Consider the following 14,661-nt stretch of genomic DNA (forward strand, 5'->3'; position numbering starts at 1 on the left):
AATATTGGGTATACAGGTTGGGATAAGATAACCCATTAGTCACATTAGCAGTCATGCGTTCTGCTCTAAGTGATTTAACACTCAAGTGCCCCACACTGGCCACATACAGCTACATCTGTGCACGAGGAGTGGATGTGGAAAGGTGGGTAATGCAACAGTGGCTCTAAAACTGTGGTACATATGCCACTGCTGGAACCTGGTTTTCTTTGGGTGGTGCAGGGTCATCATTTTTTATACTTTATTCTAATTAGAGATTAAAAAGCTTTGTTTATACATCAAGTTGAGATTTGTTTTTAAATGGTTTGGACATAATTTAGTCCAATTTACAATTTCAGCTCAAATTTATAGCAAATATGCTCGTATTGAACAGCTAGACACAAAAAATATACTTTTTGCTGTGGTAAATGAAAGAATGGATTTGGATGAGGACCTAACCTATTAAAATCTCATATTTGGCTGCCTTTTTTCAACGTTTCCATGGAGACGAGCTGGAGACGTCCTTGCTCAGTAAAGTTACAGTCCGGTCATAGAAGAGGTGAGCAGCATTTTTCAGGCATTTTTCAACAAATAACAATTATCTGTAGTAAAATACATACTTGTATTTTATTCTATTTATTTGGTTAATGTAACGCAGTGTGGCTTTAAAGTAATGCGTACAATTAATAGATAGAGGAATATATCTCATTAAGGCGAGACACTGCAGGTGAATAGGGAAATTTTTTTTTTTTACAGATATCAATTTGAAACTTTGCTGTAGATTTACTGGCATAAATGTGAGAAGAAAATACATTGCAAGTTTTCTGTCATTGTATCTTTTCATATAAGAATAAGGTGTTTTGTGCCTAAAAATGCCCCAAATTTCACATCTTTTCGGCGACGAAATCTAAATAATGGATAGAGCTACATTCAAATGTATGGTTTCATTTTATTGATAAATGAGTTACCAAGACTTTTTCAGAGGGGATTTTGGATTTCTTGTTTAGTTTTAAAAAAAAATCTGTTTTTTAGTGGAAAAATGTGTACAAATTTTATTTTCGCCTTATTTTTTGACATTCAAAACTCAATAAATCAGGCTAGGGATTAGATAATAAAAAATCCCTCTGAAAAACAAAAATATTGTTCAGTCCAAGGCTGGAAAATGTGAAGTCTTTAGGTCCGACTGACGTGGACATAGTGTCGCCACAATGACAGAAAAATGTGTTTTGAGAAAAAGGCCCTTGAAATTGCATTGTCCCATATAAGTCTATGGGGAACATTGAATCAGCGCAATATTTAAACATGTTATTATGAAGATTAGGCATGTTTTTTGTGTCCAGGTGAAAGCTTATATGACCAATTTGGCCCAAAACCTGAAAACTGAAGAAAAAAAATAGTTTTGCCTATAGTGTCTCCCCTTAAACTACAAACCAAGACTTTTACATACACTTTTGAGCAAATCTATAAGTCTTGTGAAGTTAAAACAAGACAACGACTTTGTGGAGCTATATGTTTTGACAGAATGCCAGCATTTCACTCTCCATCCAGAGAGCCTCCTCGTGGTGATTTTAGGCGACGCCCACCAGAAATAGCTACAAGAAAAAGCACCTCATTAACTTTACCCTGTCATGTCATGTGGGCTTGAATCCGAAAGGTGAATAAAAAAAACAAATGCAATATCTATATGGTAAAACATTGTCTTTTTATCCCTTTTGTTTGGCCTGTTGGATTTAACAGCAAGGTGAAAGGGGGAGAGACATTCAGCAAACTGTCAGAGCCAAGGATTCGAGCTCACAGCACAAAATAGTGTACTGCTTATGTGCAACCACTGGACCAAACACTTTTTTTGTACACAACTTTACAATAATCAGATTGAAATAAAAGTCGCCCAATGCAGCGCCAAACTCAAGTGCGTCGTCATTTGATGGCGCACACTGCCCCCTCATGGACAAGCCAAGAACTGCCAGCATTTTTTGTGGCCCGCACCTGAACTGAAGTAAAACACAAGCTTCATAAATTCCCCTTCCAGACCAGTGACTGCCCCGAGTACAAAAGGAAAGGAGCCAAGGTCAAATTAGATTACTCCTCATTTCTAGGATGAGCATATCAAAAGTCTCATAAAAGGATGTCAAACCATTTATTTTTGTTCCATAATTCCCATTTGTCTAGAAAGTGAATTAGAGAGAAAATAAAAGCTGGGAATGACTACTTCAATGGCTGCAGGACAATTATTAAAGTGGTCACCCTACAGATAGCGGATAACTTGCCAAATGTTCTTGTACAACTTCTGTACTCATGCATAAAATTGTTAATTATTCTGTATAAACCGAGGACACTAGCACTTCCACTTAATTGGCAAACCCTTATCGAAAAACAAAAATAAAGCTTAAGTAAAAATGCAAGAACAAGTCGCATCTGTACAAAGACTTTTTATTGGAGCACATTTATGCCATGAACTCGTATGGGATGGGCTCCAGAAGCTGGGGCTCGTTCTTCTTGGTGCTGACAAAGTGGGCGTCACGAGGAGGTGCAGGCTGAAAATATAAAAAAAATTGACACACATGATTATTTCTTTGTCCAGGGTAAATACAGTGCATTGATAACTTCATGACTTGCACACCTGGCGCTTCAGCTCCACCCAGGTGCCCTGCTGTTTGGCCTCCATCTTTCTGGCCTCATTTTCTTTGACGCGCTGCAGGAAGCTGTCCCTGCTCTTTGAGTGCTTGACGTGCTCGATACGGACGTTAATCCTCTTGGCCAGGATTTTGCCCCTGTAACAGCAAAAGACAATGTGATAAACTGAATTATACGCAAAGCACCTTACATTAGCAGCTTGTTTATTCCAGTGCTGTTTCCTAAAAAACCCCCAGAGCAAACATTGGAGTCAGCCTTGAGGTTTTTGAGGTTATATAATTTCCCCCACATGAATGACCACTGAGGACAGACACAAGTCCAGGTGGCAAAGTGAATATGGGGTGAAACATTAATGACAATCTGAAAATAATCCTCAAGGGACTCGCTATTCTTTAATTACAGAGAGTAGCGAGCAACCAATAAGTTGCTTTGACCAGTAAACCAAGCAGATAAAGGACATTATAAAATGAGGTCATGTGTCACTGTCATAATTAATGGCTTCTTCCACTTACTTGACTTGCTTGTTGACAATGATGCCGACAGCATGTTGGGTTACATTATAAACACGTCCCGTCTTGCCATGGTAGCACTTGTGAGGCATTCCTTTCTGAATTGTTCCTGTGCCCTATTAAAAGTAAAGTAAATATCACTATCCTAAAAGAGGGGGGGCACGTGATCATTGAATTGCTCATTGAACAGTGCCTACCTTAATGTCAACAATGTCACCCTTCTTGTAGATGCGCATGTACGTAGACAGGGGGATAGGGCCTGGAGAGCACAAGCGTTTTAATTGAGGTAGAGCCAATTTAGAAAATCTTCAGTAAAACCAATTGCTCACCATGCTTGCGGAATGGCCTGCTAAACATGTACCTGGTCCCCCTCCTCTTGCCTCTGGTATTCGTCATGGTGCCTGATTACTGAAACGGAACAAAATGTATGGTTAATACAAAAATAATAAAAACAAGTCTCAGGTTAAGTATAGGAAACTGTGCGGATACTCTCAGTTCGCCGGTGAATAAATGCGTTTAGTTTCATAACAATTATCAATGGAGAAAAATCATCATCGAGTATCTGCACATGTTACGGCTACGCTTGTTGCCACTCTAAGCATGTATCCAAAGCTGACATTTGCAAATGAATTAATGAGTAAATTCACTTCTGTTGAAGTTTTTGAATTAACCAAACCTAAACTCTTGGATTGAAAAATGTTGGCTGGCTCCGGTGTAGGCCCACATGGAAAGCCACGCGCTGAACACAGGGCACTTTACACGGCTATTACTAGATAGCGCGTGCGTTTCGGTGGCCGATCAGCAGAAGAATAAACGCATCATGGTATTTTACACATATTTAATCAATAGAATTAGGTCAAAATGTCAGATAAAGATGAGAATTATTGTTAAAAAGGAAGACGATCTTACCCCCGGTCCCTACAAGATGGCGGGTACAGCGGAAAGAGAGAGTTGAAGACCCCTGACTCCGCCTTGAAAAACTGGATGGGGTGGCAGTGGCGGTGCCTGAACAAATACAACCGACCCAGTTGGTTTATTTTGTTTGTGAATCAATGTGACTTGCCATGGACTGTGGCCAATTTAAGAGCATATTTATGTCTTACCTTGCTTCAATTAGATCTGATTTGTTGTAGCTTCACTGTTGACGAAAAACACAAAACTATAACCTGGTTAACCGCTTTTTTCGCCTAGCGGCGAGTTTGCAGGCGCGATTTACGTCAAATTTAAAGCTGGTAAAAAATAATGATAATGATGAAAACACTTTTTTTCTTCATCATTATCATTATTTTTTTTACCTGCAAGCGCGACCCCAACTATCAAAACGAATGCGGAAGTGAGTAGCACAGCGCCCTCTTGCCTTGTGAGGCTCGGCTCAGTTATAAACAGCACATCGACAGCTGCCCTCACGGAGCAGCCCACAGTCTCAGCTCCGCGGTGTAGTGGAAGATGGCGTTAGCCGAATGGAAATCCTAATGACAGTCTCAAAATTTGCCTCTTTTTGTACCATGGTGAGTCTGCGGAACACTGTCTTTTGCATCATTTAGAACCATAGGCTCTAGGATTATGTATAAATATGACCTATTCATACTATTATTGTCTCTCTGCATAGAAATATTCCTAATAAAAGTAACTGCTGCCCTGTATGCTAGCAAAGCAGTTTTGCGACCCAAGCAAAGCAAGCAGTCATCTACCACCATCGCCAATCCGTTCAACTGCCGCAGTAGTAACCTCAGTTTGTTACTGTGGTCATTATTACTTTATTAACATCCGCTCTGCTCAGTGATTATGTGTTACCAAATATTTCAACCAAGTGACACTGCACCTGCTGCTAGCAGGCTAACATTCGGCATCTGGAGCTAAACCACTGTTTCTAGTTAGCCTGCAAACAACTGGCCACAGCTGGGCCATAAAATCACTTCTGCAATCTCAGAAAAGACGCATTTAGGCGGATTGTGAAACACTATGTAAAGTTGAGCAACGCCGTGACTTGTATTTATAAGATACACGGTTTTATTAATGCAGGCGATGACGACATAGTTTACCATTAGCTGCGCATTTGTGGATCTGTTCCAGGTTTTAGGATTCATTGCTGTTCATTTTGTATCTGACCCACTGCTCTGTTTGTTTGTTTATTTACTAATTGTGACACACTGGGAAATGTTATAACACATTTTGAGTGTCGACGTTGTGGCTACATTAAAAAAATCCAAAATGCTGCATTGTTTTTTTAACATGTAAAACTTATTAATTAATTTAATGTGTGACATAATGTCCTGAGAGGTGTACTTTTCTTGAATGGGTTTTTCATAGGGCGCCAATGCCTCTGCTCTGGAGAAAGAGATTGGATCTGAGCAGTTTCCGGTCAATGAGCACTATTTCGGGTTGGTCAATGTAAGTTTTGAGATTTAGGATATTATTGTTTTTCACTTATTACTGCTACTATCTGCTGCTGCAAAACATAGTTATTTATTGTTACTTTTGTTTTTTTTAGTTTGGAAACACCTGCTACTGCAACTCAGTACTGCAGGCTCTCTACTTTTGCCGACCGTTTCGTGAGAAAATTTTGGCATATCGCAGCCAGCCTCGGCGGAAGGAGAACCTACTCACATGTCTCGCTGACTTGTTCCATAGTATTGCCAATCAAAAGAGGAAAGTCGGTGTTATACCACCCAAGAAGTTTATTACACGTTTACGCAAGGAAAATGGTGAGCACAAGAAATTTACTGCCAGTTTGGATCAAATTTACACTATTTTGTCCTATTTTCTTTCCAGAGCTATTTGACAACTACATGCAGCAGGACGCCCATGAGTTCCTGAACTACCTTCTTAACACCATTGCGGATCTGCTTCAAGAAGAAAGGAAACAAGAGAAGACCAATGGCCGCCTTGCCAACGGCACTTTGGACTCCCAGAATAATAACAGCAATGCCTCACCTGCTCCGACCTGGGTCCATGAGATCTTCCAAGGCACTCTAACCAATGAGACCCGCTGCCTGACCTGTGAAACGGTCTGCCCCAAACCGATATGTAGTTTAAAAAAAAAAACTATTCTCACATGCACAGTGTTTGTAAGGAAAATGTTTTTTTTTTTCTTTAGATAAGCAGTAAAGATGAGGACTTTCTGGACCTTTCGGTCGATGTTGAACAGAATACCTCCATCACGCACTGCCTCAGGTAAAAGAAATGGAACAGGATAATTGAGCTGTATGTTAGTAATACAAAATTACACCTGGTCTTTCATATATTCCAGAGGTTTTAGTAACACAGAGACACTGTGCAGCGAGTACAAATACTACTGTGAAGAATGTAGAAGCAAGCAGGAGGCACACAAGAGGTCAGTATCTGTTTGTGTTATAACTAGACCATTGATGTTGCTGTGAACGCACGATTGTTCTCATGCCCTGTCGCCAGTTCTTACGGCCGGACAAAAAATAACGCCAGTATGGATCTTTTGGTTGTCGTTCAATTTAGCGTTCTTTACCTCAGAAAAACAAGTAAACCTTCATGTGTCTAGACAATATCCCATGAGGTGTGATGTGTCTTTCCAGCTGTTCCTAGGGGTGTTAAGCTTGATGGAGTGACGGGTTTATCCCACGAGGAGTGTTAAAGTTGGAAAGGTCCTTTGTCTCGGTTCACTGTAAAAACTCTGATCTGAATCTCCTCTTTGATCCAGCGTTTATTTGTTGCTTCCTTGATTGATAATGCCTATATTGTCCCAGTAATTATATTGGTTATTGCGTTATTCATTCTTTAGTGTGCCCTGTTTTTTGGGTGTTGAAAGGTCTACGTTTGTCTATTGATTGTGCTACATTAGTTCTTCATAAATTCATAACAAATCGCCCATTGCTACACGCTTTGCAAAATCAGTGCTTAGTACCTACAGTTAAACTATTCTCTTGTTCCTGGTACCATACTTGACATACTTACTTAACATACAGTTAATACACCATGCAAGCAATGTCCCTGAGCCCCATTAAAACAGCAGTTATGTACGTTCATCTTATGGCTGTACAAGTGCACACGGTTAGCTCTCAGTCCTTGGCATAAAAGCCCTTAAGTTCGTTCTTGAATTCAAGTCGTGTCGATGATTTGAAGTGTCACTGATCTGCTGTTACAGAATGCGAGTAAAGAAGCTGCCAATGATCCTAGCACTGCACCTGAAGCGCTTTAAGTACATGGAGCAGCTGCAGCGATACACCAAGCTCTCCTATCGCGTAGTCTTCCCTCTGGAGCTGCGTCTCTTCAACACCTCCGGGGATGCCACCAATCCCGAGCGGCTGTACGACCTGGTGGCTGTAGTGGTCCACTGTGGAAGGTGTGTTGTTAATGTCGTACATTTGCTTTGGTTGTGATGATTGAATATTCTGTTTTTCAAAGATGCACTTACACAATACGAGACCTATCGAAGTCTCAGTCCAATCACAATTCTAATATTGTACCAGAGACATTAAATGCTGGCTAATTTGTCATAATCATTAGCTTTTCACATGAATTTAGTTGTAGTCTCTTTTTATTGCAGAAATCATAAATACATGTCATGATTCAAATAATTAAGGGTTAAAATCACTAAAATCATACGGCACATGATGATGATGATGAGAGTATGAAATGCTTGGGTTTTTCCCTGCCTTATGAAACTTGATTGCAGTGTGTCCAGTCTTTGTGGTTCACATCAGGGAAAATCTAATATAGAAGATAAATGGAACCAAAACTTAATCAAGTTGAACATGTGAATTTCTATTAAGCAGGAAAAAAATTCAAATCAATTCTGGGGATTTTTGTTGCTTTTTCCTGGTTGTATAAAAATCTTGGCAGGCAAACGAAAACACAGATGTTTTAAAAAGCTCAATTTGAGTAAGCGTATTAAAAGCTGAACACTGAAATTCAGTTACAAATGTTTTGCTTATGCCCTTGATATCCTGACCAATGATTGGGTGAATGTTAATGCATTGTATATTTCAGTAAATGTTCATCATTGTCTTTGCAGTGGTCCAAATCGAGGTCACTACATTGCAATTGTAAAAAGTCATGACTTTTGGTTGCTATTTGATGATGATATTGTGGAGGTAAGTGCATTTTCGTCTGTGCATGAGCTCTAAATGTTTTTTCCCCACTTACTATTTTCTATGTCCTTTCTCTAGAAAATTGATGCTCAGGCAATAGAGGAATTTTACGGCTTGACTTCTGAAATCTCCAAGAATTCTGAGTCTGGATACATCCTGTTCTACCAGTCCAGAGATTAGATGTTGAGCAGAGTGTTTCCCAGTAAATGAGGTCTGATTCCTCTTTACGTCGGGCAGAGGACCCTAATTGCACCACTGCAGCTATTGCTCCCTAAAGCTGTATTTTTAACCTGTGCTTTAGGCACTCAGCGCTGCACCTCCGTTGGTGAGGTCTCCCTGAACTACAGCTGTCTGCTCTGGTCCTGTCTTCATCCTGTCACTCTGCTGCAGGGACAAAGACATTATTGAATGAAAACTGTTAAGATTGTTTATTGTTTAAGCAGATCCTGAGGGGTTGTACAGATGTAAGTTGGTCTTATGAGTGATACATTTTTTTGCCTTGGGTGTTGGATGAATGGTTATTTAATAATTCATATGATGTAATATTGGCCTGGTGTTTTCACCCCACACTGTTCTACTGCACTGGCTCTGACTCGACTGGATCAGGTTTATGATCATTGATGTAAAGAAGAAAAGGGTGGGGAAAGGATGTGTCTCTCTGGGGCACAGTGGATTGTGTATTTCTACAGTGTACAGAATGGTATTTGTATAAATATTACAAGAAGATATTATTCTCATTGGAAAATGTTAGACATTAAGATGTATTAACACTATGGTGCACTTTTGATACCGTTTTGTAGGTGTTGGCAAATTAAATGTGAGGGTTTGCTTGAAAAGGCCTGTTGTTAAGCGATCATTTTCTGTTTTAAAGAAAAAGGAATAAATCCATACACATCTGTTGGCTGCTCCTTTCTGTGTCAAGTGCACATGGATGACTCATAGGCGCTCACTGGCGCCCACCAGAGGTGATTGCTGGAGGAGCCATTTTACCGCAAACGAGCTATTCCAATCCAATTACACCTAAACTATCGATGTGTTGGAAGAACGTCTATGACCGACAAAAGGGCACTGCCACATTTTACGCACTAGGCTCACATCAGCGGAGGTTTTGGGGCATCGACACAAAGATGGAGAAAGACAGAAGACAGAGAGGGGAGGGGCCTCTGACACACATCAGGTTGCTGTTAATAGCTCAGACAGGACCAGAATAGCAGCGTCGCAAGAAGAAAGTAGCTTCTCAGTACATCCGCATCTTGGAATTTGAATTTTGACCCCAGCGTAAAAAGTGATCAATTGTGCCAATAATAAATAACCCGCGAGGAGATAACTGGCACAAAAACTCCCTATGGCGTCTTGCAGGTGGCTATATTGCAGGAGAATGTAAACGCAAGTCACACACGGGTCATTAATTTACCTCACATGCTTATATGTCCTTGACTCGACATGACCAGACGTCCTTTTAACAGAGTTCAGCCAGTCTGGCCCATTAGGGACTTCTTCATTATCGACTCGCTGTACCTCGTTACCCCCCTCCTCACCGCTCCTGCTCAGAGCTCTGCACAGCCGCAGTCTACAGCGCACGGTGATGCGCCGCTAAAGGCACAGCCTTTTCAATCGTCCTGGCTGCGAGGCTGGGGATCCTCAGCATCCACATCCTCTCCGGGCTGCGCCTCTAAACGCTGGAGCTGGACTTCCGCGCCATGGTGATACCAAGCAGCCACTCATCCATCTAAGCAAAAGGCCCACGGCACTGACGAGGTAAGCTTTATGACATGTACAGTATGCCCGTCATCTTGAGCGCGAGCATGCCTTTCTAACATAGCACACAAAGCGCGCGCGTCCTTCGCTGGACAGAAGCGTTTGCAGTTTTTTTTTTTTTTTTGCTCCTGGGGTTTATTGCACAAACGCCATGGGCAGTGTGGGTGAATGTTAAAAAAATCTCCCTATCAGGTGCAGTGTTTGGTCTTAAAAGCACGGGTTTTATGACCGGCATCTGGGGGAAACATGGCCTACAAAACGTGCTTCAGGCAGCTTTAGGTTATACTTTATCTCAGGAATACTGGTCCCCTTTTTGAAATGACTTTGTACCATTTGTACCTATTAGTCTATAGTTAATAGAATTATTAAAAATGGAAAAAAATAAATAATCGGCTATTCATTGTAGGTCTATAGTTTATTGGCTTGGAGGCCATTCTTTTAATTACAGCCCATAGCCTGCCCTAATTAACCTTTCATGTGCAGCATGTGTTTTTGTAACACAATTAAATGATGCGTAGCACTCCTGGGTGGCATGAGGCAGGTGCAGAGCAGGGATACCCCCTGCTGTATTTACATTACAATTACATTATAGCCTAGTAGGCCACTGAGATCATACTATGTCAGACTGTGTGATTGTGTTGCTCTTTGTGCAGAAGAAACTTGACCGTGGTTCCATTTACTTATAGACGGGGAGCACCATGAGTGAAGAGTCACCAGTCTCCCACAGTTGGCTGGGCCAGGACTCAACCACTTGGGCCAGTGGAGGTGGAGGACCACTGGACAACACCACAGGCCTAGGCACATTCCCTGCGGAGATCTACCCCCCGAGCCAGCTGCCTCTGCTGGTCAACCCCTGGGACATAGTGCTGTGCACCTCTGGGACCCTCATTGCCTGTGAGAATGCTCTGGTGGTTCTGGTCATATGGCAGAACCCGGCACTGCGGGCCCCCATGTTCCTACTGATTGGCAGCCTGGCTTTGGCGGACCTTTTGGCTGGCCTGGGGCTGGTGCTTCACTTTACCTGTGCCTACCTGCTTCGCTCTGACTCAGCACAGCTGCTCACTGTGGGGCTGGTGGTGGCATCCTTCTCTGCATCAGTTTTCAGCCTGTTAGCCATCACTATTGACCGCTATCTGTCCCTGTACTATGCCCTGACGTACAATTCAGAGCGGACTGCAGCATTCACCTACACCATGCTGGTGCTGCTGTGGGGCTTGTCTTTGTGTCTGGGTCTGCTGCCGGTGACAGGGGTCAACTGTCTGGCCGAGGAGGCTTCATGCAGCGTAGTTCGTCCACTCACCAAGAACAACATTGCTGTACTGTCTGTCTCTTTTCTGCTGCTCTTTGGCCTTATGCTGCAGCTCTATGTCCAGATTTGTAAAATAGTAATGCGCCACGCTCACCAGATTGCCCTCCAACATCACTTTCTCGCTGCCACACCTCACTATGTCACCACACGGAAGGGCGTGTCCACACTAGCCATCATCCTGGGAACTTTTGCTGCATGTTGGATGCCATTCACTGTCTACTCTCTAATCGCAGACTACACCTACCCTCCTCTATACACGTATGCCACGCTGGTGCCTGCCACATATAACTCTGTCATCAACCCTGTCATCTATGCCTTTAGGAACCAGGAGATCCAGAAGGCCTTGTGGCTGGTATGTTGTGGTTGTGTGCCCACCAGCGTGGCTCACAGAGCCAGGACCCCCAGTGACGTGTGAGTCCAAAACTGAGTGTTTGAGAAGAGAGGCACCTCACTAGAGCTACCCCGTGTCCAACAGCAGGACACACAGGAGAACATGTGGCCAGGGCTGTAGCAGCACTTGTGACTAGAGGGCCGTCACTGGTTGAAGTAGTTTTCTTAATTATCAACAGCCCTCCTGGGATGATGGTATTGTGTTCTTTGTGTCACATCACAGGGCATGTCTTCCCCAGTGATAGCGGCCTTCTCCAGGGTGCCCCCTCGCGTTCAATCTGTGCCACGCCCTTTTTTCCTCGATTCTGGTGAGAGCGCATCGCAGTGTCACATGTACAGGCAGCAGATGTACATGGAGCGCGCACATTCTACAAAGCCTGTGCTTGACACGTGTTGTGTTTTCAGATGGGGAGGGATTTTTGGTTCTTGATGCGGCGCGTGCGTAAAAGGCAGACATTAGCAAATCCGTGCGTGCGGTTAAGTGCAGAGACCATCCGCGGCTGCTGAGAGCGCGGCAGCTCCACGGTAAAAAGCCCGTCTGGAGCAGCATCCAGTCGCTCTGCTGCTGCACTCTGAACGTGCGTCGAAAGCCAAACAGCCGCGGAGAGCTAAAAATAGATACGGCGCTCTGTGATCCGCGCCCTGCGTCCTCCACAGACGCCGAGAAAGAGAATTTAAGACGCTCTTTCTCCCCGGCTTTTCCTGCACACCTTATCTGTTTTGTCTGCGTTTCTCTGTTTAGTGTGTGCCTGAGAGGCTGCTGTCATTGAACAAGTCCCCTACTAAGTCACCATTTATAGCTGTTTGACGACAGACGCATTCCAAATAACTACCAAGCACGTGGAATCAATTTTTTTGTAACATCATAAAACCAGCCATCCAAAACCCATTTGATGTGCATGCTAGATATCAGTGATCTGCATGCAGGGCCACACCAGTCTTTTCTCCAAACCACCCTGCTTGAGCAAAAAGGCAGTGTGTCATATTATTGCTGAAATGACCCAAATAACTTTATTGAGCTACAGTATCATGTAGCTCTACTAAGTGTACCTCACATGAAATGCATTGAAAGAGCTAAAAATCACCATTCAAGTGTATTTGACTTGTAGTGTGGGAAGCTCAGAAGCGGCCCAAAAAAAAAAAAAAAATCTGTATTCTTTGTTTTCTTATACAGAGCAATAACGAGCCTGCGAGAGATACTAGTTAGCGAAGCAATACTCAGCAATAACATCTCTGTAACACCAAGACTTCTTCCTGCAGAGTTGAGGCGCTGCTCTGGTTGGGATGGCAGAAAAGTTGTCTCAAATGCGGAATAATCACCTTTGAGCCGAAAGATTGTGTTCTGAAAAATCACTGCCTCATTTTTCCACAGAAGGAGAAGTAGGTTGCGTTCATGTGACATCATAACATTTTAGTCTGTAGTTTAATATTGATGGGGTTTATGGTTAATATCTCTGTGTTTACTGAGCCTATTAACGTAATCTATCCTTGCAGCACACATTTTATTAAAAGACACTGATGTGATTATTGTCAGTTGAAGGACTTTAGGCCATAAAATGAATGTGGCACATTTGTGGTGCCAATCCCTAACAAATAATGACCAGGATTTTCTCATAAAATATTTGACCTTCTAATCCTATCCCCATCTATAGATCAAGGTTAAATCAGATAAAACTAAACCGGGTCTCAAAAAGATTCCAAGATTGACCTAAACTGGACTACATCTACAAAACAAAACACTGCACTCAAATGCAAAACTGAAGCATGAATGAAACAATCTAGTCTAACATTGCTCACACGCACCACTCTTTTGTAAAACACTGCTCTGGAGCACCGTGAACGCAACCTATTGGGCTTTAGACAATTAAGCTGAATTGTAAAAGTGTCTGTTGCCTTTGCTTCGTGTCCACATGTAGTCGGTGTGGTAGAATCTCGAGTGTCCGCTGGGATGTTTAACTTGCGGCTGTGTTAGTGTGTGAGTTGCATGGTTATTGGGTGTGTGCATGTGTGTGAGTGCTTGTGATCCAGCCGTTAGCAGACTGTGACGTGTCCCCTGTGTCGTCAGGGGTTATTAATCGCTGTATTAAGGGTCGTCCTTTGGTGACCTCCGAACTTGGTGAATGCTGCCAGTCTTCCTGTGAACTCTGAGAAGTGGCCTCGTTCTGTGTTTGTCTTACAGCATGTAGAGCTTTTCACAGATTAAACAGATTCTCTATGTGCGACTAGGAAGAAGTTGGCCCCAGCTTTTCAAGCCAAAGTGAAAGGACTCTAAATGAAGCGGGATCCTAGTCCTTAAAGTGTTTTATGTCAATATAATGTTTATATTCTCTTGTACTGAATCATTTTTTGCTTGGTCAAGGCAAGTGCCCATTAAGTGACCTCTGAACAATTACATGAGCTAAAACTGGCACGTTCCAAAGACAGAAGTAGTGCTCCCTCTTGCTTTCCTTGGTCAATATGTGCTTTTTAAAGAGGTGACTCAAGGAGATCAGAGGAGCAGTTTTTTTGCAGCTTTGGACTGTAGCCACTGTACGTATGTGAACCTGTGCACCGTGTCAGACTGTAGTTTTCTGTGAGCACCAAACAGCTCTGGCTGGCACACAACAAAACACCACAATTGTGTATTCCTTTGGAGAAAAGTCTATTTTGTTATATTCATTGAGAAGTTCTATTTTTTCCACTTAAGTCTGGCCTAAACACTTTCATGTTGTATGCTATAACGGCGCTGTAAAGCCTTTTTATGAATGTAGTATTAATCAACAAGTTCTTTAAACGAACCCTCTCCCCTCACTTCTAATTTATTTATGTAAATAAAGCATGCCTGAGAGGAGGGACCATCATGCATGGTGCTACCAAAACCTGTCAGACTACTGTTGGTTTGTACCACTTTGATAATGACGTATTATTGCCACGGTAATGTAATAATGGTTTGGTGACGTTCACTTGCTTCAGTTACATGTAAAAACAGGTTAATGGGTAACTAGCCAGAAACGAGGTTAGAGACAAAACTATGTTAATAATG

The 14,661-nt window shown here is 42.5% G+C and overlaps 3 protein-coding genes across 3 annotated transcripts; 2 read left to right on the forward strand and 1 right to left on the reverse strand.

The window, feature by feature from the left end:
- Positions 1 to 2,389: 2,389 nt before the first annotated feature.
- rpl21 (ribosomal protein L21) lies at positions 2,390 to 4,093 on the reverse strand. Its single transcript, XM_079575715.1, has 6 exons — positions 4,029 to 4,093; positions 3,449 to 3,527; positions 3,317 to 3,378; positions 3,123 to 3,235; positions 2,597 to 2,747; positions 2,390 to 2,510 (listed from the first exon to the last, which is right to left on the reverse strand). The coding sequence occupies exons 2-6, from the start codon at positions 3,513 to 3,515 to the stop codon at positions 2,421 to 2,423; spliced, it is 483 nt and encodes a 160-aa protein (XP_079431841.1). The 5' UTR covers positions 3,516 to 3,527; positions 4,029 to 4,093; the 3' UTR covers positions 2,390 to 2,420.
- Positions 4,094 to 4,490: 397 nt separating this feature from the next.
- Positions 4,491 to 9,078, forward strand: usp12a (ubiquitin specific peptidase 12a). The gene is made up of 9 exons (XM_079576610.1): positions 4,491 to 4,627; positions 5,430 to 5,510; positions 5,611 to 5,824; positions 5,892 to 6,127; positions 6,217 to 6,293; positions 6,370 to 6,453; positions 7,237 to 7,434; positions 8,107 to 8,185; positions 8,261 to 9,078. Exons 1-9 carry the CDS (start codon positions 4,580 to 4,582, stop codon positions 8,360 to 8,362), a joined length of 1,119 nt encoding a protein of 372 aa, XP_079432736.1. The 5' UTR covers positions 4,491 to 4,579; the 3' UTR covers positions 8,363 to 9,078.
- A 562-nt stretch (positions 9,079 to 9,640) lies between these two features.
- gpr12 (G protein-coupled receptor 12) lies at positions 9,641 to 12,764 on the forward strand. The gene is made up of 2 exons (XM_079576649.1): positions 9,641 to 9,940; positions 10,627 to 12,764. The coding sequence occupies exon 2, from the start codon at positions 10,639 to 10,641 to the stop codon at positions 11,662 to 11,664; it is 1,026 nt and encodes a 341-aa protein (XP_079432775.1). The 5' UTR covers positions 9,641 to 9,940; positions 10,627 to 10,638; the 3' UTR covers positions 11,665 to 12,764.
- Positions 12,765 to 14,661: the final 1,897 nt, after the last annotated feature.

The sequence above is a fragment of the Gobius niger genome, assembly GCF_951799975.1.
Source record: "Gobius niger genome assembly, chromosome: 18".
Taxonomy (NCBI): domain Eukaryota; kingdom Metazoa; phylum Chordata; class Actinopteri; order Gobiiformes; family Gobiidae; genus Gobius; species Gobius niger.